This window comes from Neoarius graeffei, chromosome 10 (assembly GCF_027579695.1).
Source record: "Neoarius graeffei isolate fNeoGra1 chromosome 10, fNeoGra1.pri, whole genome shotgun sequence".
In the NCBI taxonomy this organism is placed as follows: domain Eukaryota; kingdom Metazoa; phylum Chordata; class Actinopteri; order Siluriformes; family Ariidae; genus Neoarius; species Neoarius graeffei.
In genome coordinates, this window is record NC_083578.1 from 71357029 (window position 1) to 71383243 (window position 26215).

At 41.0% G+C, this 26215-nt stretch overlaps 1 protein-coding gene across 1 annotated transcript in view; it reads right to left on the minus strand.

Annotated features, from left to right (window-relative positions):
- The window catches only part of sema3bl (sema domain, immunoglobulin domain (Ig), short basic domain, secreted, (semaphorin) 3bl), a 97386-nt gene that overhangs the window by 30999 nt on the left and 40172 nt on the right, over positions 1 to 26215 (minus strand). Inside the window, exons 3-7 of the mRNA XM_060932192.1 lie at positions 20901 to 20960; positions 12476 to 12595; positions 7127 to 7217; positions 1833 to 1949; positions 1483 to 1631 (exon numbers count right to left, since the gene is read on the minus strand). Coding sequence (XP_060788175.1) covers positions 1483 to 1631; positions 1833 to 1949; positions 7127 to 7217; positions 12476 to 12595; positions 20901 to 20960 — 537 coding nt within the window. The remainder of the gene's footprint in view (positions 1 to 1482; positions 1632 to 1832; positions 1950 to 7126; positions 7218 to 12475; positions 12596 to 20900; positions 20961 to 26215) is intronic.

Sequence of the window (26215 nt, forward strand, 5' to 3'; positions counted from 1 at the left end):
GATTATTAGTACATTATTGTTGGTCAGATTATTTGTACATTATTGTCGGTCAGATTATTAGTACATTATTGTTGGTCAGATTATTAGTACATTATTGTCGGTCATCTTATTTATACATTATTATCAGTCACATTATTAGTACAGTATTATCAGTCACAAATTTAGTAGATTACTTAATAACAATAACCTAGACAAGATGCTTAAAATAATTTAGACATTAACACATAGTTCTTAAAGTGCGGTTAGTGAAGGATATTGAGGGTGTCTGTGACTTTTTTAATCAGTTATAACAGTAAAAATCACAAACATTATCAAAGTTAGTGTATTTATTATTACGGTTTTATAGTTATTGGCCTTTTAGAGCACTTTGTTAGATCACTTAAATCAAATGGTGTTAATCCAAACCTCAGCAGCACAAAAACAAGTAGCAAGTAAATAATCTTAACCTTAATGTTTTATTTAATAATAATTTGAATCTAAATGTATTACGCAAGTGGAAAGTTCAGAAATCAACAAAAGTCTATGGCCAAAATATTATCGTACATATTTAAATAATCTGTACAATGTTTGAAAAGTTGGATTATGTTTATTAAATAAATGTGCAGTGAGAGATCTGAGATCGGAGGAATTTTGGCTGAAAAACGTTGGAGAACTCCTGCTTTAATGGAACTTTGCTATAATGCAGAAGGAACAATATATCAACACTGTGACTGACTGAAGCCAACTCTGTGTGTGTGTGTGTGTGTGTGTGTGTGTGTGTGTGTGTGTGTGTGTGTGTGTGTGTGTGTGTGTGTGTGTCCAAATGTCAGTTAAAGCTGTGTGTTTAGTTATAAATTACTTTCTAATTGCTCCTATGGGAACAAGCTCATTTTAATATCCCATAATAATTCAGACCGTACCACATAAGAATACTGCAAGACTGTAATGGATTGTCAACCGGGTGAGTATACTCACACACACTCACACAGACACTATGTGTTTTAAAACATTTGAGGAATGTTGAACAGTGTGTGTATAGAACATGTGCTGATAATCCGATGTCTGTCCAACACTTGCATGTGTCTGTAATTGATAATAACCATAACTGGGTTTAACTGGCCCTAAAGGAGGATGTTGGTGGGAGCATGTGTGCGTCTGTGTGTATTGGTGCACGTGTGTGTTTGAATCCTGGGGATAGTAAACTGGAGTCGAGCCTGAGGTTCGAGTGACCCTTAACTTTTTCAAGTTGACCTCTAGGTTATAGTCCTAGGAGAGAAAGTCACCTTCCTGCAGAAAATCCATGAGCATAGTTACTTTGTGTGTGTGTGTGTGTGTGTGTGTGTGTGTGTGTGTGTGTGTGTGTGTGTGTGTGTGTGTGTGTGTTAGATTTAGAGGTATGCCAAACATTCTGCAGCTGTGTGTACAGGGAAGGAAAAAACATGCCAATTGTTCTGGCATGTTTGTTTCTCTTTGAGTGTGTGTGTATGGAAAAGCCAGTCTCACCGCACACACTCGTCCAATGCGTGTGTGTATTGCTGCCTCTCCCTCTCTCTCCCTAGCCTCGCTGGCTCTTTCAGTGAAAAAGAAGTAAACTTTGTCATCATCTTTATCTGCGCTGTCTGGAATGAGGTGCGCAGCCACGAACCTGGGCTCTGATCACACACACACACAAAGAAAGCTCATAAAAAGAGGACAAAGACAGTCTGATAAATAGTCATACATAGCCAAGAAACCTTTCTTTCTAACTATGAATAAATCATTCCCTTATCTAGCCGTATCATCTGAACGCTCATAAGAAGATCAGAATTAAACCCAGGATGTGATGTCATGCAGCTGGGGTCTATGTGTATTACCATGTAATATCTTCTGGTCCGTTTCAGTCCTCATAGGAGATCGATGCCCCAAACTCCTCAAAATGACAGAGTCACGTCCCAAGAAATCAGCCGTCAGACCTGTGTACAGCTCCCCACCTGTGAATGGAATCAAAAGAAGTGAAGTCGAAGGATTTCATATCTGCTGCTGGAATCGAATCTAATCTGGTACATTTGGAGCTGCTTATTGAGCGCTCACTCACTGGGGACTGGCAATGATCAGGTACACTTTTGCAATCTGAGCCACAACACACACACACACACATTTGCTCATATGGCAAGCGATGACTCCTGTCTACAGCTCATCATTAACTAAACAACAACTGACAACCTCAGATATACACCCTTAACAGACTGAGCCAAAACACACACACACACACACACACACACACACACACACACACACACACACACACACGTATACATCCACATATATATACAGTGCATACGCTGTCGATTCCACTGTCTGGAAAATAAACAGCACAGTTATGCATGATATAAGTGATGACGTCCTTCTTGAGTGATTATTTGCATGCTTTCTTCACCTCATCGCATGTAAAACACAGTTCGACATCAAGGAATGTCCCAAGGAAACAACATACACAAATAGCTCTATGTTTTAACAGTGACCTCAGAATGTAAAATAAAACCACTGAAACTAAACTAACCTAAATTCAAATCTGACTCAATCCTTCCTCAGTTAGAAAATGATGTTATGTTTAATTGTCTTTTGCCACTTGCAGAGATCAAATGGGTTTCAAATGATGTTTGGAGGCTGTGGACTGGGAACCTTATATGTTGCTGTACTCAAAGTGAGTATGGGAACTCTCAGGGGTCCATAAGGCATAGCCAAGGGGTCTGCGATTTTTTAAAAATTCTCAGTGTTGGAACTCATAACCTGTCACTGTCAAATTTATATCTTCCCCCATTTTCTCCATAATTAATTGGTCTCAGACAATTCCCTCCCATCAGCCAGCTCTCCCCTGTCATATGACAGCTACCAACTGGGGAGAATGAAGGCGAACACATGCTTCCTACAAGACATGTAAAGCAAACCAACAGCATCTTTTCAAACTGCTACTTATGCTGCATCACAGGGTGGTGTAACACATTCGGAGAAATGAGCTAATAACCCTCTTCCATATTCTTGAACTTATAGATAGATGTCCACAGTTGGCTAGTGTCACTGTGATTGACAAACGAGAGAGAGAGAGAGAGAGAGAGAGAGAGAGAGAGAGTATAATATTCCTCCCACCCAAAGAGCATGGATCTCTTCTACTCCTGGCCACAGATGACTGTTGCATCATCAGGATTCAAACCTGCAAACTTTTCACATTTGTATTTATTATTCAGTTTTTACCATAATTAGCCTGTTTGACTGATCTCTTTAATTCAAGGTATTAAATCCAAAACTCAAAAACAAGCAGTACTATCAATAATGTCAACTCGGACCTAATATGTTCTTTTGGGGCAGCACGGTCGTGTAGTGGTTAGCACTGTCACCTCACAGCAAGAAGGTTCTGGGTTTGAGCCCAGTGGCCAACAGGGACCTTTCTGTGTGGAGTTTGCATGTTCTCCCCGTGTCTGCGTGGGTTTCCTCCGGGTGCTCCGGTTTCCTCCACAGTCCAAAGACATGCAGGTTAGGCTAACTGGTGGCTCTAAATTGACTGTAGGTGTGAATGTGAGTGTGAATTATTGTTTGTCTCTGTGTATCAGCCCTGTGATGATCTGGTGACTTGTCCAGGGTGTACCCCACCTCTCGCACAGCTGGGATGGGCTCCGGCTTGCCTGTGACCCTGCACAGGATAAACAGTTATGGATAATGGATGGATGGATGCTCTTTTGGGAAAAAGTTTACTCACTCACTCACAGGTGTATCAGACGATGCACGGCTTGACTGCAGCATCCTTCTCCAATACTTTCGATCTAGGGCATCCTCAGCAGTAAGATCCCATTCCCTTAAGTCCTGTGCGACTAGCTCTTTCCAGGTCTTCCAGGGCCTGCCCCTCTTTATCACACCTTCCACCTGGTGAGCCATGATTCTCGCAGTCATAGTGGAACTGTGCCGCACATGGCCTAACCACCACAAACCCCTATACTTGAGATCAGCATCCAGATCCAGGAGACCAAACCTCAGACAAAGACTGCTGGAGCTGACTCCATCCTTGGGCTTTACACAACACATCCACCACAGCATAGCTCTTTCTTTCCTCTCTAGATGCCTAACATCCTCTCTCTTCAGAGGCCAGCACTCACTTCAAAGGACAACAAAGGACTTCTCACGCAGGAACTGTAAATGCAACCTTGGGTACAATATGTCAAGCTCCTGCATGACAAGAGGGGTAGTAGCACTCTGAACTTCCCCCATGCTGTCCTTGTTCTTGTGATGGTAGCCAACTCACATCCTCCACCGGGGCATAAGGTATCACCACCGTAACAAAAGGACTCAACCACATCTAATACATGCTCTCCAACAAGCACCTAATCACACAGCCTGCCATCAATGGGGTGTGCTAAGCCAAGGCATCTGCTACATCTAAACGATGGGTCAGGGTAGAGCCTGCCATGGATGCTGGTACACTTCTTGTGCACCCAGTGTTGGCAGCCATTACAGAAGAAGGTATTGCATCCTACCCCTTTCCTGTAGGATGGGTATTCAAGAAAGAAAAGCAGCATGGTGGCATATTAGAAGCAGCATAGTGTCATATTAGCAATAGCATTGCTATGTCACAGCTACAGAGTTCCCAGTTTAATTCTGAGCTCAGGTTACTGTCTGTGTGGAGTCTTGTCTGTGTTGCTTTCACCCTAGGTTCTCCTGTTTGCTCCCATCTCCCAAAAACATACGAGCTACACTAAACTGCCCTGCATGCACATGGTGACCTGCAATTTAGAGTGAATTCCAACCTCACACCCAGTTTTATTGGGATTGGTCCCAGATCCAATGCAACCCAGATCAGGAAGAAACTCCATCCATCCATTATCTGTAGTCACTTATCTTGTTCTACAGGGTCGCAGGCAAGCTGGAGCCTATCCCAGCTGTCTATGGGCAAGAGGCAGGGTACACCCTGGACAAGTCGCCAGGTCATCACAGGGCTGACACATAGACACAAACAACCATTCACACCTACGGTCAATTTAGAGCCACCAGTTAGCTTAACCTGCATGTCTTTGGACTGTGGGGGAAACCGGAGCACCCGGAGGAAACCCACGCAGACACACGGTGAACATGCAAACACCACACAGAAAGGCCCTCGCCGGCCACTGGGCTCAAACCCAGGACCTTCTTGCTGTGAGGCGACAGTGCTAACCATGACACCACCGTGCCGCCCCCAGGAAAAAGCTGAATGAATGAATTTCATTCAAATTAATATTTCAATAGTTGGTCACAGGATGTTTCTCAATGTCAAAGAAGGATCCTTGACTAGCTCCATTTCAAGGATGCCACGTCATCCAGTCCTGCTGAGGGTCTAGGAATTTTCAAACTCTACCAAGGACCAAGTCTTTCATTCAGAGAATTTTCAAGGATGCCTGTGTGTAACATCGGTGTTCTTAAAGCATCCACAAATCTATGTGCATGTACAAGGTGGAACCTTGTCAATGGCACACACCTGCATGCCAAATTTGTTTTTGCATATTTATGAGGAAAGTGTAACCTGATTGGCGAGTGAATGTTTCACAGCACTGTTTTGATGCAAAACTCATTATAAATCATAGCGTTTATCAACCCTAACCCTAACTGTAGCCCTTACCTTATTGCCATATACTGTATGTGTTCTCTGAGATGGGGTTCCCAAGTCTGCACAATGCAGTGAAGCATTAGTCCATTCACCAGCCAATCACGTACCACTTTTCTCATCACCAGCCAATCAGGTAGTCCTTTCTACATGAATATTTATGAGTTTTCCCTGGCAACTCTGTAAAAAGAACATTTGCAGCCTGCACACTTGCTAAACTGTTCCATTCTGTTCTCCGAATGCAGCTGTGACATTCAGAAACCCCCATGTGAGTTGAGGGGTCAGTGGATTTTATTTTCAGTTAGAATGGTCCCTTTATTCAAAATGTTTGAGATCATCTACTGAAAACCAAATTCCAAACCAAATTTCAATGATATATAGTACTGTGCAAAAGTCTTAGCACCCTATTTTTTTATACAAACTTTGTTGACTTCTATATTATCGAGTCAGTACAAAAAAATTTTAAAGTCCTAACGTTCATTTTCCAGAACAAAATCAAATGTTACGTAAAAAAAAAAGTTAGTATCTGAGCAGCATGTTATATAAGAGACCACTTTTCAGATTAAAAAAGAAAACATAATGAGAGCTACTGGGTTTTGGTGCAAAATGAAGAAGCGAGTACCTGAGACTACTATTTTTTTTTAAAGCAAAGGATTGTCTCACACCAAATATCAACTTTGTTTATTTTATTATGGCTTACTGCTGTTTATAGTATTTTTTTATGTTGAAACATTTCATTTTTAAAGCCATTTTTGGTCTACAGTATTTCTTTACATGTGCCTAAGACTTTTGCACAGCGCTGTATATATTGAGAAATATAAATCCAAATATTCTGTTTAGGCGGCACGGTGGTGTAGTGGTTAGCACTGTCACCTCACAGCAAGAAGGTCCTGGGTTCGAGCCCCGGGGCCGGCAAGGGCCTTTCTGTGTGGAGTTTGCATGTTCTCCCCGTGTCCGCGTGGGTTTCCTCCGGGTGCTCCGGTTTCCCCCACAGTCCAAAGACATGCAGGTTAGGTTAACTGGTGACTCTAAATTGACCGTAGGTGTGAATGTGAGTGTGAATGGTTGTCTGTGTCTATGTGTCAGCCCTGTGATGACCTGGCGACTTGTCCAGGGTGTACCCCGCCTTTCGCCCGTAGTCAGCTGGGATAGGCTCCAGCTTGCCTGCGACCCTGTAGAAGGATAAAGCGGCTAGAGATAATGAGATGAGATGAGATATTCTGTTTAGTACTGTTTACTATTGATTAACTTTTTAAACTCCCAGGACTACATGACCACTACCATAACAAGGTGAATTTGCTTTGATTGTAACTTGTGTCCAAATCAATTTGCTGTGCGAATCAGGGACATCTTTGGAATTAAAATATCAGCAGTAAAGACACCATGAAACAAAAGCAGTTTTTTTTTTTGTCCTTGAGTTCAGGTACATATAAATATCCATGCACACACTTTCTGGACACTTCACTAACTTCTCACACACACACACACACACACACACACACACACACACACACACACACACCATCTCTAAGCGGAAGTTACCGTTGAAGGTGCTGGCGAACGGGAGTTTGGGGTCATGAGGGCATCGTCCTCTTCCATTTTCCACACTGGAAGGCTCCAGTGAAAATACATGCTGTCAGCCATAAAAATAAATAAATAAATAAATAAATAACATACACTTTAAAAAAATCAGAAACAAAAAATAAAACCTCAGATTCACAGTTCACAAACCTATCAGTATCATGTAAGATTACTGACATAAGATCCCTCAAGATTACTAAATGACTGACAGTGTATAAACAGTATACTGTATCTTGGTGGATAATAGAATCTTTTTGAGTCTGGAAAAATACTTGATTCTTAGATTCTTAGACTGTGATTGTATTTTAGAAATATTTGGCACTGATTTAAAAGTAATATTAGGAATTGTTCATAGGTTTATGCATTTTAATCAGTGAAAATGTCATATGTTTCATAAACAGGATTATAATAAAGAACATGAAAGCATTGAGCATAGTAGTTTTTCCATAATGAATGAAAAAATACATTGTTTCATAAGAAATCCGATTAGAATTAAAAAAGAAATTCTGAGATGTGTTAACATGCATGGAAAATTAAGACGCATTAAGAATTACTTTTCAAAATCAAATCATGATCTGCCTAGAGACATACGTGTTTAATAAATAGACACGTATGTCAACTAATTATTAATTATTATTTGACTGTGTTTCCGACGTGTGACATCATGTTGTCTTGACAACCATGCAATATTGTAAACCATATTCAACGCTCATTCTCCATTGGGTAGAGTGACGTAATACACGTAGGATAATCGATATGCTAATAATATTGCATGCTGTCAAACCAAATGAATGAAACCCACTAGAATGGAATAGAATACATGTTTTTATTCCATTGAAAAAGAGTCCTGTATGGATAATAATTTCCAATGTTTCACTCCAATGACGTCACTCCCAGTGTTTTCCCGCTGACTCGATGTGCGTTGTCAAAATGGCGAACCGGTTCAAAATTAATATTCTTTTGATTAACTTGCATATTGTTTTTTTCATGGACGTATCTCATCTCTCATCTCATCTCATTATCTCTAGCCGCTTTATCCTGTTCTACAGGGTCGCAGGCAAGCTGGAGCCTATCCCAGCTGACTACGGGCGAAAGGCAGGGTACACCCTGGACAAGTCGCCAGGTCATCACAGGGCTGACACATAGACACAGACAACCATTCACACTCACATTCACACCTACGGTCAATTTAGAGTCACCAGTTAACCTAACCTGCATGTCTTTGGACTGTGGGGGAAACCGGAGCACCCGGAGGAAACCCACGCGGACACGGGGAGAACATACAAACTCCGCACAGAAAGGCCCTCGCCGGCCACGGGGCTCGAACCCGGACCTTCTTGCTGTGAGGTGACAGCACTAACCACTACACCACCGTGCCACCTGGACGTATCTATATAATATAAAAAACATTACGCGGTGGCGCAAAGATATGAAGTTTATCTTCTTGTGTTGAAAAATATTTCACTCATTCGCTTCATTCACTCATGAATATGTTCAACACTCGAAGATAAACTTCATATCTTTTATATATATATACACACTAGTGCATCTCAAAAAATTAGAATACCATGAAAACTTCCTTTTTTTCATAATTTAATTCAAAAAGGTAAACTTTCATATATTCTATATTCATTACATGTAAAGTGAAATATTTAAAGCCTTTTTTGTTTTAATTTTGATGATTATGGCTTATAGCTCATGAAAATCAGAAATCCAGTATCTCAAATTATTAGAATATTCCCTAAGATCAATCAAAAAAAGGATTTACAATCCAGAAATGTCCAACTTCTGAAAAGTATATTCATTTATACACTCAATACTTGGTTGGGGCTCCTTTACCATGAATTACTGTATCAATGCGGTGTGGCATGGAGGTGATCAGTCTGTGGCACTGCTGAGGTGTTATTGAAGCCCAGGTTGCTTTGATAGTGGCCTTCAGCGTATCTGTATTTTTGGGTCGGGTGTTTCTCATCTTCCTCTTGACAATACCCCATAGATTCTCTATGGCATAGGTGGCCAACCCGCGGCTCGCGAGCCGCATGCGGCTCTTTGCCTGGTGTCATGCGGCTCTCACCTTCACGTCCAAGTTGGTGTTCGTTTGTGGTTTTATGTGCGTTTTCGCTTCACTGCAGTTAATTACGGTTATTTTATTAAAGGTGCTTCGCTTGGTTTCATTACGGTATTTTCACATCATGACAAATGCGCAGGTGCGTGAGATGATATGCTAAATTCCCCTACAAGTAGCACTTCTGCTGCTGTGTGTGTATGTGTGTGTACATTTGAGTATGTGAATGTGTGCTGATGTGAATTCAGATACACTACAGGCCAAAAGTTTGAACATACCTTCTCATTGAAGTAGCGGGTGACCGTTTGTGATGCTAACTGCGTGTGTGAGTATTGTACTATCCCTGCTGCTGAGGCTTGGGATACGCGCTGGGCGCGCAAGCCTGAGTAGTGGCTGAGTGCTCATTCAGTTTTGATGCCTTGAGTGAGAGTAGAGTATACTGTAAGTGTAAATAGTCATGAGAACACAGAACACATTGAATGAGAAGGTGTGTCCAAACTTTTGGCATGTAGTGTATATACATTATGTATTTGTTCATTTGTTTTCCAGTTATCAATTTGTGTGTGCGCGTGTTCTTCTTTCAAAAATTTGAGCATTGTATTATATTTTATCTATATTTGCACTTGCACTGATCACTGTTCCCAGTGCCTATGGAGCTTGTACTGTTTGAGGAAATTAAATTAGCCCTTTGTAATTTCCATTTTCCGACTGACTGTATTTATTTGAATACTTATTTATTTGAATGCAGGTCATGCAATTGAGAATTCAAGCTGAATCAAAATGGCTTTTGCATTTTCGATGTTAAACAGGTAACTCCAAAATGCACTAGAATACAGGAAATTGCATCTAAGAAATCCAAAATTTTTCGGGGGAGGCCCCCCGGAACCCCCCCAATGGGGGGAATCCCCACATGTAAACAATGTCTGCCTTTGTGCCCCACCTACAATTTTCTTCACCAGTCGCCACTGTTGAAAATGACTGGCCTGTGGTCTTGGTACTGCAGTAAATGTATCATTATCATGTTGGTGTGGGGCATTGGTTAAGTTGAAGTGTGACATCAATGTGTGTGTGTGTGTGTGTGTATGTGTGTCCGCGCGCGCAGAAGGAAGGGTAATATTTGTGTGCCCACGTTCATGTGCCGATGTGGCTCTTTGCCGTAACACAGTAAGAATTGTGGCTCTTGGGCTCCGACTGGTTGGCCACCCCTGCTCTATGGGGTTCAGGCCAGGCAAGTTGGCTGGCCAATCAAACACAGTAATATCATGGTCAGCAAACCATTTGGTAGTAGTTTTGGCACTGTGGGTAGGTGCTAAGTCCTTCTGGAAAAGGAAATCAGCATCTCCAAAAAGCTCATCAGCAGATGGAAGCATGAAGTGCTCTAAAATCTCCTGGTAGATGGCTGTGTTGACTTTGGGCTTGATAAAATACAGTGGACCAACACCAGCAGATGACATGGCACCCCAAGTAGCTTGATATTAGGAATGCGAAAGTTGTATCCCCTTTCTTGAAGATGTCTGTTCGTGATGGGTCTTGATACACTAACACCAGCCTCAGTCCACTCCTTGTGAAGCTCTCCCAAGTTCTTGAATCAACTTTTCTTGACAATCCTCTCAAGACTGCGGCCATCCTTGTTGCTTGTGCACCTTTTCCAGCCACCCTTTTCGGCAATGACCTTTTGTGGCTTACCCTCCTTGTGGAGGGCATCAGTGATCATCTTCTGGACAACAGTCAAGTCAGCAGTCTTCCCATGATTGTGGTTGTGTGTACTGAACTAGACCGAGAGATACACTGTGTTCATACTGTTTTACTCAAACTCGAAATGAAATATTCTAATATCTTGATATGTTATTTTTGTTTTTGTACTATATGCCATACTGATTAAAATTAAAATAGAAAAATGCTTGAAACATTTTAGTTTATGTGTAATGAGTCTATAATATATAACATTTTCACTTTCTTAAATAACTGATGGAAAATATTGATTTTTTTCACAATATTCTAATTTTTCGAGATGCACTAGTGTGTGTATATATATATATATATATATATATATATATATATATATATATATATATATACACACACATTAAGTGTGTGTGGATAGACCTGGTCTTTTATAACGTTTTGAAATAACCAGATGTTCCCCCCCACACACACACTATCCCCATACTAAGTCACCAGAGGAAATAGTAAAAGTGAACTCCCCTCTTTGCCTCTCAATAGAACTTTCAACATCTCTTTCTTTATCTCTCCTGCTTAAATCATTTCTCGCATCCCTCCTTTTCTCTCATCTTTCTCCATATGTTTGTGTCTCTGTTTCTTCCTGGCAGCTTGTCATATCTCCCCAATCCTTATCTCCCACCTTTTCTTCTCCTCTCCTTTTCTTTCAGTTGCTTCATGTTCTTTTGTTCATCTATTCTCACTTTGCTCAGAAATTTTACTGACATTTTCATTTGGCAGCGCATCCTGCTTTCCTCAGGACCTCATCCTCACCTCATTTCATCCTCCCTTTCACTATCATTCTGTCTGCCTCATTCTCCTGCCTGCTACATCTCTCACACACACACACACACACACTCACTCACACTCACTCATTAATCTCTCTCACGTACATATACACCGTCTGGACCGCTTATTTTTTCTATCTGATGCAGAGTGTTTTAAAGCTTTCTACCTCTCACTCTGCTGTTGATTATATCATCCAGCTGTTCCTCATGCAAAACATCTGCAGTTAAACCAATAAAAAAAAGCAATAAAGTGTGTGTAGATGTGGTGCGCAGGCATGATGTGTCAATAAATCTGTAATGGACTAGTTGGCAATCCTCCAAGTGTGTTAGTGTGTGTGTGCACGTGTTTATTAATTTGACATTCAGGACAGCAAGTTTGTATGATCAATCAGTGTGTTTGCTTTTCCATCTTCTCACAATCAGGTCATGACCTTGAGGGTCAGCGTGTGGGTGGGATGACCTTTGTCCCAAAACAGTTTCATCTTTGATCTGTTAAAGGAGCTTGGTCACTCAGGCAGTGTACTCGGACATCTCTTTTCGTCCTTTGCAATGGTACACTATATTCTATTTGTCCTGGTTTTTGGTTCTGCTTGTGCAACACGGTTCTTTTACAATGTAACATGAATGTAACCCAGATCTTGTGGTCTTCTAAATTTCTAACACACACATACACAGGCATCAATAGATAAGATTTCATGACAGGAGATGTGCATCTTAATGATATCTGTCTTTGCATACCTCTCCACGATATCCGACGTAAACGAGAGCACACACGGGTTTGAAAGCTCCAGTTCCACATGCCAGGAGATGAGTCCGGTTAAAAGGGTGTAGAAGACGCACGAAATTAGCACACTCCGTCTGTAGCAATACACACATACATGCGTACACACACTCGTTTATAAGTTTGACAAGCAACAAAATAGATGTATGCCTCATCTCTTTCTTAAAGCATACGCCTTAATGTCTTCCTTTGTCAGATTTTTATACAATAGAGCAGACCTACTGTATTCAGCATTTTTCCTCATGATCCCCATTTCGTTTTTTTTTTTTGAGAACTTGCACACCACCTCCCCTTAAAAAAACCTTGTCAAATCCTATTATCAAATGGAAAATAAAATATAACCACACTCTTATAAAACAGAAGAATAGGGGGAGGGTGGTACACACAGTGAACAGTAAAAAATAAATAAATAAATAAATAAATAAAACAGAACAGTACATTTTTGATATAATCTTTTTTTTTTCAAATGACTTGTTTAATTTCATCTGGGATTGGCTCAAGCTTACCCACGACCCTGACGGATAAGCAGTATAGATAATTGATGGATGGATTATTGATAATGTTCGATTTGACACTCCACTGTTCTCTTTTAAACTGTTTTGCAGTCAAAATCTCAGCCTTATATCCTGGATAGGTGCAATAATAATAATAATAATCTCATCTCATTATCTCTAGCCGCTTTATCCTTCTACAGGGTTGCAGGCAAGCTGGAGCCTATCCCAGCTGACTACGGGCGAAAGGCGGGGTACACCCTGGACAAGTCGCCAGGTCATCACAGGGCCGACACATAGACACAGACAACCATTCACACTCACATTCACACCTACGGTCAATTTAGAGCCACCAGTTAACCTAACCTGCATGTCTTTGGACTGTGGGGGAAACCGGAGCACCCGGAGGAAACCCACGCGGACACGGGGAGAACATGCAAACTCCACACAGAAAGGCCCTCGCCGGCCCCAGGGCTCGAACCCAGGACCTTCTTGCTGTGAGGCGACAGCGCTAACCACTACACCACCGCGCCGCATAATAATAATAATAATAATAATATCTTAGATATGTGCAATATTATCTCAATATGTGCAATATTTGCTCTGCTTTAATAACCCCTGTTTTATTTTTATATTTATTTATTGCTGTTGTATTTCTTATTTTTTATATGGTATGTAATGTGTTTACTTGTCTGTTTACTGTTCAGTAGATACCGGAGACACCTAATTTTCATTGTACATTGTGCAATGACAATTAGATTAGATTAGATTAGATTAGATTAGATTAGATTAGATTAGATTAGATTAGATAAAACTTTATTGATCCCTTTGGGAGGGTTCCTTCAGGGAAATTAAGATTCCAGAAGCATCATTACAGATAATCAGAGAAAAGAAATAGAGAAAACTTCTAGATAAATTAAAATAAATTAAGTATTTACATATACAAATATAAAAGAATAAGATATGGGGAAGAGAGGAAGGGGGGGGAAGAAAAAAAAGGGGGGGCGCAGCAGGAAAGATATAGCACTTTATATTGCACATTGTCCGGTATTGCTTATTGTTAGACTAGGCTACTGCTCCTTCCTGTCCTCTGTCCTCCTGTTACCCCTCTTCCCCCCCAGAGAGGAGTTGTACAGTCTGATGGCATGAGGGACAAAGGAGTTTTTGAGTCTGTTCGTCCTGCACTTGGGAAGGAGCATTCTGTCACTGAACAGGCTCCTCTGGTTGCTGATGACGGTGTGCAGAGGGTGACTGGCATCGTCCATGATGTTCAATAGTTTGTCCATAGTCCTCTTCTCTGCCACCGTCACCAGAGAGTCCAGCTTCATGCCGACCACAGAGCCGGCCCGCCTGATCAGTTTGTCCAGCCTGGATGCGTCCTTCTTGGATGTGCTGCCCCCCCCCCCCAGCATACCACAGTGTAAAACAGGACAATAAAGGCATTGAATTTAATTATTTTCTCTTTTGGATGAAAACAGAAAGTGGAGATTTTCAGCCAAAATATTTCAGTGGCATGGCTAATAAATAAACTCAAAACATTCCCTATTTATTTACAGCGAAAGAGAAAGAGAGGGCATTGCATCAGTGCGGCTTTCAAGTGGAGAGCTCAAAACACCTGCGTGACTGTCAATCTTTCTGGATTCAGCTGTCGTTTTTACTACCCTAAATCACAAAAAGTTGGGATGGTATGGAAAATGAAAAAAAAAGGGAAAAAAAGCAGTAATTTCTAAAAAAATCTTCAGATAGTTCATGTTTTATCTGGTCAACTTCATTTCATTTGTTAATATACATCCATTCCTGCACTTCAGGCCTGTAAGACATTCCAAAAAAAAGTTGGGACAGGGGCAGTTTAGGGCTAGTAATGAGGTAAAACAATTAAATAATGATGTGATGTCAACAGGTTATTGCAATCATGATTTGGTACAAAATCAGTATCCAGGAAAGGCCCAGTCTTTGAGGAGCAAAGATGGGCGGAGGATCTCCAGTTTGCATGAGAAAATTTTTGAAACGTTTAAAAACAATGTTCGTTAAAGAAAGATATGATGGGATTTGGATATTTCACCCTCTACAGTGCAAAATATCATTAAACAATTCAAAGAATCTGGAGGAATTTTGGTGCCTAAAAGGCAAGGGCGCAAGCCTAAGCTGAACACCTGTGATCTCTGATTCCTCAGACGGCACTGCATCAAGAACCGTAATTCATCTATAGCTGATATAACCACACGGGCTCAGGATTACTTTGGCAAACCTTTGCCAAGCACTACAATACAGAGTTACAAATCTACAAATGCCAGTTAAAACTTCACTGTGCAAAAAGGAAGCCTCAATATGGATTACTACAGTTGTGGAATAGGGCTATTTACTGTATTTTTATTATTTACTATTTACTGTTTGATCTCCAACACATTAATAAGGCAAGAAATTGCACTAATTAACTTTTGACGAGGCACCTGTTAACTGAAAACCATTCCAGGTGACTCCTTCATGAAGCTGGTTAAGATAACGCCAATAGTGTGTAAAGTGTCATCAGGGTAAACACAGGCTACTTTGAAGAATCTAAAATATGAAACATATTTTGTTTTTATTTCATAGTTTTGATGTCTCCAGTATTGTTCTACAATATAGAAAATGGTCAAAATACAGAAAAACCTATGAATGAGTCAGTGTGTAAAATCTTTTTTTTTTTCATTTTTAATGTGTAAAATAGTTATGTTCTTTGTTAAATTGTAATTTTAATTAACGTTTTGTTCATTATGTTTATTAGAGGTTCTTAATGGGTTTCTTAAATAACTGAAGTTTGGCATAAAGACAACACCTGAAGCTCCACCTTCCTACTTAACTTCATAGCGGAGGGAGTTCCTGCGCGGGCCAAAGGCCCACGTGAGCAGAGCCCCATAGGCATAGAGTGTGGATACATAAAGAAACCCAGCAAGTTCTTTTCTGATGGGTTTCGGTCCTGTGCGTGCCCGCCACCATACCAGTGTTATAGTAATTACCAGTCGTACACACCACTTAGTGGCCAGTGTTAGTAATTGCCAGTCATACACACCGCCTAGTGGCCAGTGTTATAGCCGGTAAAGAAATAAAACAAAAGAGGCTGGCTATGATATGAGAAAATTCTACAACCCCGCAACAGATGGGAGCTCCGCTTTTAGGCAGTGCCTAAATCTCATCTCATCTCATCTCATTATCTCTAGCCGCTTTATCCTGTTCTACAGGGTCGCAGGCAAGCTGGAGCCTATCCCAGCTGACTACGGGCGAAAGGTGGGGTACACCCTGGACAAGTCGCCAGGTCATCACAGGGATGACACATAGACACAGACAACCATTCACACTCACATTCACACCTACAGTCAATTTAGAGTCACCAGTTAACCTAACCTGCATGTCTTTGGACTGTGGGGGAAACCGGAGCACCCGGAGGAAACCCACGCGGACACGGGGAGAACATGCAAACTCCACACAGAAAGGCCCTCGCCGGCCCTGGGGCTCGAACCCAGGACCTTCTTGCTGTGAGGCGACAGCGCTAACCACTACACCACCGTGCCGCCGTGCCTAAATCTATATATTATAATTTTGCATCTCTCTCCTTCTCCATTGGTGACGATGTTTCCACACTTTCCACCTCCCAGTCTCCTCCCTACTGTTCAACAACTCCTACTCAAGAGTCTTTCGTGGAGGTCTTGGCTATCTAGCACAACTCAGAAGTGGTCCAAAAGTCCAGCCAAAGTTCTCAGATTTCTCTGCATGTTTTACAGTTAAACAATTACTCTTCTTGTCATTTATTTGAGGGGGTGGCCTGCAGCGCAAATGTTTATTTGGATTGTTTTTTGCCTGTCACAGCATGAGATCTCACTATTGTCACAGTGAGGTTATGAATGTAACAAAGCTATAACTGTTAGCCATTTTACAGTCAGAAATGGCGACAGAAGATGGATTTCTGATGAAATCCTGTGATTGGGCGTAAGCGGATCAGGCCACAGGGCACAGGCCATGCCTCAGTGTTACAGCAGGGTGTGTGTTCATAACACTGACTTTAGACATCCTTCATGTTTCATCATGAGGCCAAGGACAAGGATTTAAACAATGAAAGGTTATAAGATTAAGGAGAATAAAATTGAACGCTAATAACAAAAGGAGAGACAGCAATAAAGGGAACTGATTGAAAACTCTAAGGAAAATAAGGTGAGGTTTGTTCCTGTTCTTTACAGTGTGCACTGCCCTGCAGACGGTTCACAAGGCTCTTGCTAGCCAGTCAGAAACAAAGCTACGTTTCAGTTTAACAAAAGGCCAAGGTCAAAGTCATTAGATTACAGCATATTCCCTGAACTCTCCACCCAATTAGTTCAGGAAACTGTCACAATGCCCTTACATGCCCTACACACACACACACACACACACACACACACACACACACACACTCTCCTTTATATACAATGGGGTCCAAAGGTCTTTAAACAACCTTGAAATTCAGGGATTTTTTCTTTTCATTTCAAATTTAGAAAATGTCTAAATACAGAAAAGAAAATGTTCAGTATCTTAAATATTCAATATTGAAGATTCAGCAGTATCCCCAGGTCACTATTTAAGTGTAAGAAATGTTTTAATATTGACCATGTTAACTCCTTTGTACAAAAGGTCAGATTTTCCATGTGTTCATCCGACGCACGGATAGATCTGATCTAACATGGATCAACAGATTTTACACAAACATTTGGAGTCACTGCCAGCTCAAGTGCACACTGTCATTAACGTAAAAAGGGGGAAATACTAAATACAAAGAAATCCATGTAAATATTTCTCAGATTCACTCATGTTATTGCTGATAATAATATTTACAATGAAAATAAAAACGTATTAAATTAAGAAGAAGCATTTTCGCTAGTGGCCTCATACGGTACTTTGGGACTCAGCTGTATACACACACACACACACACAATAAGGAAAGAGAGGACACAGAAACTCATGTCCATTATAAACAGTCTGATAAATGGTCAAGAGACTTTTATTTTCTTTATAAATAAATCATTTCTTTATCTAGATATATCATCTGAAGGTTCATATCAAGATCAGAATGAAAATCATGATGTGATATTGTACTACTCTTGTGAGGACATTCCATTGATATCATGATTAATGTGACTAATTAATGCTATGCAAACCCTAACCTTAACCTCTGTATCCAAAAGGAAAGCTTTTGGATAAAGCACTTGTACTCATGGCACCCAGCCCAACAATATAAACGGTATTAAAGGGAAAACTCTGGAATTGTATAATTTGGGTCCAAATATTTACTTGGGACAAAAACGATCATAATCAGTCCAGTATTGCGTTATATTGAGTTTTATATATAACCAGCAACTGCAAAATGGCCACACAGTGTCATTCTCATGCAGCACCCCATTAAGTATCTGTAGTTGATTATCACATGGGGGCTGTTTTCTGTCTCAAATAAATAGGGACGGCAATCAAATTCAAATGCCTCATCCATATTGTTGTAATCAGCTAAATATCTGGGCATTACTTTGGAAATAGACTTCTTCATGAAGTTTGCATGACTTCTCCTTTAGTAAATATCGACTACATGCACTGAATGGGATGCTGCATCAAATACCAGAAGAAGAGAAAGGTAAAACAATGACTGAATAAACAGTTATTGAGGTAAGCAGACACAGGTGCATCTCTGTAGGGATCCTTTGCATGTTGTGAGACTCTGATAATAATATTACGAGCCTTTTAGTTGCGAAAACAAGCGGGTTACTTTGACGCCGATGGTTGTCCTATATGATTACATTGTATAGCTGTTTTGCGGTTGCCAGTTATAGTCAGTGCGTTTACATGCACATAGAGAGAATCGAATTTCTGCCGTTGCTCGACTGAAATCGAAGTTCAAAATGCCATGTATACACCTTAATTCGGCTGAAATTGAACCGAACTTGATTTCTCGGAATCGAGCTACACGACCTAGATTATGCGATTTCTGCCGAGCTACTTAGTGCATGTATACCCTATCGAGCTACGTATTCGAGCTACTTACTTCAGCACTGCCCCTTCCGGGAGTGACGAGTGACGAGACCACAAGTGGGAAACACAACAGCCTCGGTCGGCATGACAACGGCATGAATCTTTTCTTTTTGTGGCATTGTTTGCACTGTTAAAATTTAGCTCACTTACTGTATCACCAAATACATCTGTACAGCTGTTGCATAGCTGTGAATTGTGTACATAAACAAGTCATTGTATTTGTGTGTGTGTATATATATGTCCAACATCTGAAGAATGTCAATAAAAACAAAACAATTGAACTTTTTGTGTGTTTATTAAGACATAAGTTAAATTGTAAGCAAAAAAATAATAATTTTTTTGTAATCAAAAAATGGACTTTAGAAAAATATTATTGTGCAAAATAAGTTGTCTTACAAAACAGTGGTCTGCGCCGGACAGTTTGTAGCCATACAGTCTGTTAGAGCAAGCCTAACAGCTTGAACACGGAACTGCCAGTGTTGCCAGATTGGGGGTTTTAAGTGCATTTTAGCGGATTTGAACATGTTTTGGGCTGGAAAACGTCAGCAGTATCTGGCAACACTATAGCTCTTCTTCATGACGACAACCGGAAGTGTACCAACACGATGGGGCGTGTAGCGCCACGTGTGGCTCGGGTGCACAATAGCCCGATTTCACTTGTGCATGTAGGATTGGATTTCTCTGGCACCCCTGCTGGGACCCTTTGCTCGATTACCGACAGCAGCTCGATTTGGATGTGCATGTAAACGTACTGACTGTTCTGACTTGAAAATGGACTGATTTCAATAATTTTTGTCCGTATTAAAAATTTGGACCCAAAGTGATGAGAAAATAGGGCCCAGGTTAAACAATCCTGGAGTTTTCCTTTGAGGGTACATGAAATACTATAACCCTTCAGTGAGAAACCAGCCTTAAATAACAATCATTTAGAGTCCCATTAGGATCTGACAGCAGCCAGTTAATAAGTCATTAAATACGCAATGCAATGCTAAAACAATTTAGGTCAAGGAACACTTGGTTAATGTTTATGCTAATCAGACTGCAATTCTATAACTTTTTGTTTGTTTTCTGTCTCACTAATACTGATTTAATGGCAATTAAAGAATTAATTTCTAATGTTCAAAATCCACTGACTGGCAGGGTTTTAGAAAATTTCACCCTTGCAATCTAAAGGTCAAAAGATCGTGTCATACAGTTAGCAAGCCTCTGAACAGGAAACGTTAAATGCTAACAGACATAGTGTGTATGACATTGTCCTTAAGATAATGTGGCCATGGAACACTGTCAGCTAGATTGATGATTTTTATTTAAAGAAAGATATGGAGAAGCAGGATAAATAAGAGTAGAAGCTAAAGAGCCATGGTATCTTTGGGGCATATCGAAAGCCAGAGTAGCTCATTATACTTAATGAGGCTTGTGAGTTCCAATGAGTTCATGGAAATCTGAAAAAGTTAAGTCAGTATGTCATATAGTTTTGTGCACAGCTCCACTTCTCAGTGCTGTGAAAGCACATTTTACATATCTGCACGTACTCTCCATACTCTCCAAAGGTACGTAAGGTGCTCCCTACCCGAATAAATCAAAGAGGTTCAGGCACTGAAGGTAGGGTTAACATTTGTATTTTGCAAGTAGGAAACTTTTTTTTAAATGTTGTTGGTTGAGAATTACTCTTGACTTCAGTACTTTTTGGCCATGATCTAAGTAGTGATCTGTTTGGATCCATTTGGAGTATCCATTTGGGGCAGCATTCATCTGTGTCTGGATCAAACATACGCTAAAGGATAAAAGTTTATAGGCAATGGGCCAGGAAACTGGTCAAATCGGGAAATCAAATTAGGAAAACTAGACATAAACAACTTTTGCTCACCTCTGAGTCCTTTCCTTTCAAAATGCAGTCTTCTCTGTTCCCAGGCAATGACCAGTGGATCTGGAAAAAGAAAGAGATAGATGAGATTTATGGATGAATAAATGAGTGGATGGATAGATCTCATTTAGTAATCTTGTTACAAATCCCATAAACTTTATGCAGAATACAATATGTTTGCTGCACTGAAATAAAATCACATTAGGATTCTGGGTAAATGACTACACTATATAAGTGATAAAGGATGAATTGATTTAAATTAGGCTTTACTCATTAGATGGCTAAAAAAATTGAATGGTAAAAATGCTTTAGAAAGATTAATTAAAAAAAAAAGTTGTATGATGTTGTGACTGTGACACCATACACTACTGGAACAGGCTTTACTTTTTCAGATGTGTACTACAGTATATGGCCAGAAGTCTGTGGACCCCTGTCCATGATCCCCATATATGGGCCTTCCCCAACTTCCATCCATCCATAACTGCTTATCCTGTGCAGGGTTGCAGGCAAGCTGGAGCCTGTCCCAGCTGACTATGGGTGAGAGGCGGGGTACACCCTGGACAAATCACCAGATCATCACAGGGCTGACACATAGAGACAAACAACCATTCACACCCACATTCACACCTACGGTCAATTTAGAGCCACCAATTAGCCACCTAACCTGCATGTCTTTGGACTGTGGGGGAAACCGGAGCACCTGGAGGAAACCCATGCAGACATGGGGAGAACATGCAAACTCCACACAGAAAGGCCCCTGTTGGCCACTGGGCTCAAACCCAGAACCTTCTTGCTGTAAGGTGACAGTGCTAACCACTACATCACCATGCCACCCCCTTCCCCAACTTTATGCACCAAATTTGGAGGCACATAATTGTCTATAATATATTTGTAGGCTTTACAGTTTCCCTTCACTGGATCTAAAGGCCCGGTCCCACTGGCCGATGGACACAAAACGTATGCAAAGATACAGCGGACGAGCAAAATTTCGGGGGTGGCTCTATCCGTTTTCATCTGCTCCAGAAATGGACAAAATTTGCGAAAATTTGCGAAAACAGAATGGAAAAGAACGGACGTGGGTAGTATATAGCGGGGATGTTAAACGCATGTTCATAGGAAGCCTAGCGGATGAAAGTGGATGGAAGTGGATGGAAGTGGATGACAGCTCTGAAGGGGTTACCGGTGATAACTGAGAAGCGGACGCATAGCAGAAAGAGCGGATGCATAGCGAATGAAGGGGATGCATCACATACGCCTAACGGAAACAAAGGGGATGTTGCGCGGATGTATATCGGATGCAGACCGATTGTCCGCTAGGTGTCCTTCTACATACTCTAGACATACTCCAGACATCCTAAATATACGAGATACATCCCAGATATAAACGCTTTGTCCGTTTTGAATACTTTATATACGAGATGCATACGCTTACATCCTTTCTATTTCCGTGCTACTAACGATGAATAGACGTTTCATGTACCTTATCTTTCCTCCCTCTTTCCGTTTTCAGCTGCAGCGGATGTGAGTTGCGAGGATGCCCAGAGGATGCAGAGAGGATACAGCAGACGTTTAACGGATGATAACGGACATAGAACGTTTGTTGCTCGTATATGTCGCGGATTTACATCGTACACGGCGGAAAGTTCATCCGTTCTAAAAGTTTTGTGCAGCTCAAAACTTTTTGCGCGGATGAAATCACAGTGGACGGATGCTCGATGGATAGAGCGTATGAAGCACGTATGCAATGAGTACACAACGGATGCATAGCATTTTCCAACGGATGGCAAAGATTTTTTTACGTTTTACATCCTCTTTGCATCCGTAAGTGCAGTGGGACCGGGCCTTTAGGGGCTAAAATCTGTTCCAGCATGACAACTCCCCTGTGCACAAAAGCGAGCTCCATGAAAACATGGTTTGTTTGCCAACGTTGGCGTGGAAGAACTTGAGTGGCCTGCACAGAGCATTGACCTCAACCCCACTAAAACCTCTGGGATGAACTGGAATACTGACTGTACACCAGGCCTTCTCACCAGAAATCAGTGCCCAACATCAGTACAGCTTGTGACATGCTCCAAAATCTAGTAGAAAGCCTTCCCAGAAGAGTGGAGACTGTTATACTAGCAACGGTAGGTGAGGTCACACCATATTAATGCCATGCCATTGTTATGGATGTTCAACAAACACATACAGATAAAATGGTCGTGTTCACATACTTTTGGCCATATAGTGTATAATAAAAAGTCAAGACAGTATTTAATACTATCTATAGTTTACTTTTCAATGATGAGTACAATCCTAGTAATAATAATAAATCTTTTGATGGACCTTAAACCATTGTTAATGGAAGGCAGTAGAGGAAAGTAATGACCTACACATACTCTCATTACAGTATTTGACTACATGGTTCACTGTAACAGAAAATTTTGAGTGTAATTAAATCATAGTACTTTTACTTTTGCATTTTTTTCATCACCATTTTACTCACCATTTGCTAGCTGAGTGAACTAAACTAGCTAGCAAGATCTTGTGATGTTTTACAATACAAACGCTCAGCAAGATGCCACTTTGATATTCAGTAGCAAACGTCTGTTGCGGGGTTTTTTATGTACTGCTGTAGCTATTGTTCAAGATAATGTGCAAGGAGCATTTTTGCTACATACAGTAGTTGACTATGCAGCTAGAACCATGTCACTAGCTAGCTAATGAACCTCCAATAGCATAGCATTTGGGTTAGTTAGCTAAAATTGAAAAATTCAAAATTGCATTTCTCATACATACGGTAGAACATTGCTGGATTGTTAGTTGTGTCAATTATGTCAACATGTAAAAATGTAATTTTTTCTACTCGTTTTCCATCAGCTGACGTATTTATTCCTACTTGAGTAAATGTCTTGATCAGTACTTTTAATTTTTTTACTACAGTAGCAGTACTTTTAGTCTGGTCAAGTCTTTCCACCACTAAATAAACTGTGCATAAATGAATTGTAACTTATGTGTATGAATTTTTCTCATCTCATCTCATTATCTCTAGCCGCTTTATCCTTCTACAGGGTCGCAGGCAAGCTGGAGCCTATCCCAGTTGACTACGGGCGAAAGGCGGGGTACACCCTGGACAAGTCGCCAGGTCATCACAGGGCTGACACATAGACACAGACAACCATTCACACTCACATTCACACCTACGGTCAATTTAGAGTCACCAGTTAACCTAACCTGCATGTCTTTGGACTGTGGGGGAAACCGGAGCACCCGGAGGAAACCCACGCGGACAAGGGGAGAACATGCAAACTCCACACAGAAAGGCCCTCGCCGGCCCCGGGGCTCGAACCCGGACCTTCTTGCTGTGAGGCGACAGCGCTAACCACTACACCACTGTGCCGCCCGTATGAATTTTTCTGGAGGAAAATTATTATTCGGTTTATTGAGACAACAACAACAGAAATAATTAAAACTCATGGAGTAAATGGTTCTTCAGGGACGGATCGGCCCAAGAACCTGACAGATGCACATTTGCAGGAATGTGCATTTATTTTCACAAATTTTACTAGCTCACTATCGATTTTTACAGGGACATAGAGCACGCCAAGCCCTTTCTGAAGAGGGCAGCCACGGCCCACTACGACCGCAGCTCAGCCTGTTATTCGCCCCGTACAAGCGCGGTTCGCCGAAAACTTTAATATGAGCCCTGGCTCCAGCCATGCACGCATGCCGGGATTTAAAAATTCATAACTCAGCCACCAAAAGTCCTAGGCCCGCCAAACTCTACAGGCACCTCCCTGTCCCCGAGGCCTTTCGAAACAGCCAAGCACGGCCTACTACAACAACAGCTAGGCCCATTATTTGCAGGGAATTTCGACTTCTTTCTGGAGCATTTTATCGGTTTGACCTAGATTCTTTGTCTCAGGTCACGCTATATAAAGCATCGTGAAAATACAGATAATTAGGTCAGGTGAGCATCACCACTTACCACAGGTGGTCGGATCCTAAACCATTGATCTGTTGGTTGAGCATGGCTATAGCCTATGTAGCCAGCCAGCGGTAAAGTAAACAAACACCCCATGACTGATGCCAAGTGGTGCACATATATTTCTGACCGATGCACGTGTATCGGTTGCATCGGTCTGGATCCGTCCTTGTTCTTTAGGTAACCAAAAATGTTTCATCTATGGTATTGCTCGAAGAACCTCTTCTGGTGCATTTATGTCCAACAGAGTGCATCAACAAATCTTTTAGATCCGTATAAACTGCAAATATTAGACTGGTGGATTAAGTGGCTTTCATTTACATTTCCGAACACAGTCAGGTCAGTTCTGTAACATGTGGAACTGGAGCTCTGTTACTAGATCATCATGTAATTGGTCCAATGTTAATGTTTCCATGAGCCAGCTTGAGTTTTAGGCCAAGTTGTGCTCGTTCTGCAGCTGTGAGCATTAATACAGCCACAGCACAGACGGGACAGATCAGACTCTTTATATTTCAATTAAGCCATTGATATGTCTGGTTCTTTTACTGAATTTCATCACAATAAATCGAAAACTGATCACAAATCAGCAACTCATGTCTTGGGTAGGATTAGCAGAACAAGCTGTAACCTGAGCATGATTCCGTCATTTGCTGAAAATGTTGAACTATTTTAGCATGTGCTTAGCATTTGATACGAGATTCCTTTTCTTTTCTTTTATAAAGTGACACTAATGTGATTTAAAGAGCCTTTTGATAAGTTCATCTTACGTTTCCTGGAAATCATCTAATCAGTGTGTAATTTCCCTTTACATTTCTTTGCTAATATGAAACTTGATACACACCTAAGCTAAGCATATCAGAGTTTTTCACAGAGATGGTGAATATCTTTCTCAGTGATGTCCCACCATTCATGTGGTTTAGTCATCAGTGAGTCACTCCTGTTTATACCCTCTTTCATGCAGCTACATTGTCTGAGTCCGGATGCTGCAATCAACTACATTACCCAGCATCCTTCCTTGTCCTGGAGACATTTCCTGTCTTCTTGATAAGCTTTAAATGTGTATCTAGTCTAAATAAAGACCTGTGTACTGGGGTTAGTTTGACAGCATACTAGGCTGGCTGTAAGCTGATTTTGACTTTGTGTCCCTTGAGTAAAAAAAAAAAATAATAAAATAGCTACAAATATCTGAGGAAGTGACGCGGGATTTACACAAAAAAGCACCATGAGTCAGTGCTTTAGTTCCTATAAAGCTGGTCAGCTGTTATTTTACAAAGAATAGCATTTAGGGAATGATTCTCCAGTCTCATCCAGTTTGTCATTAACATGATAAGCTGCAGGGGTTTTTTTTTTCATT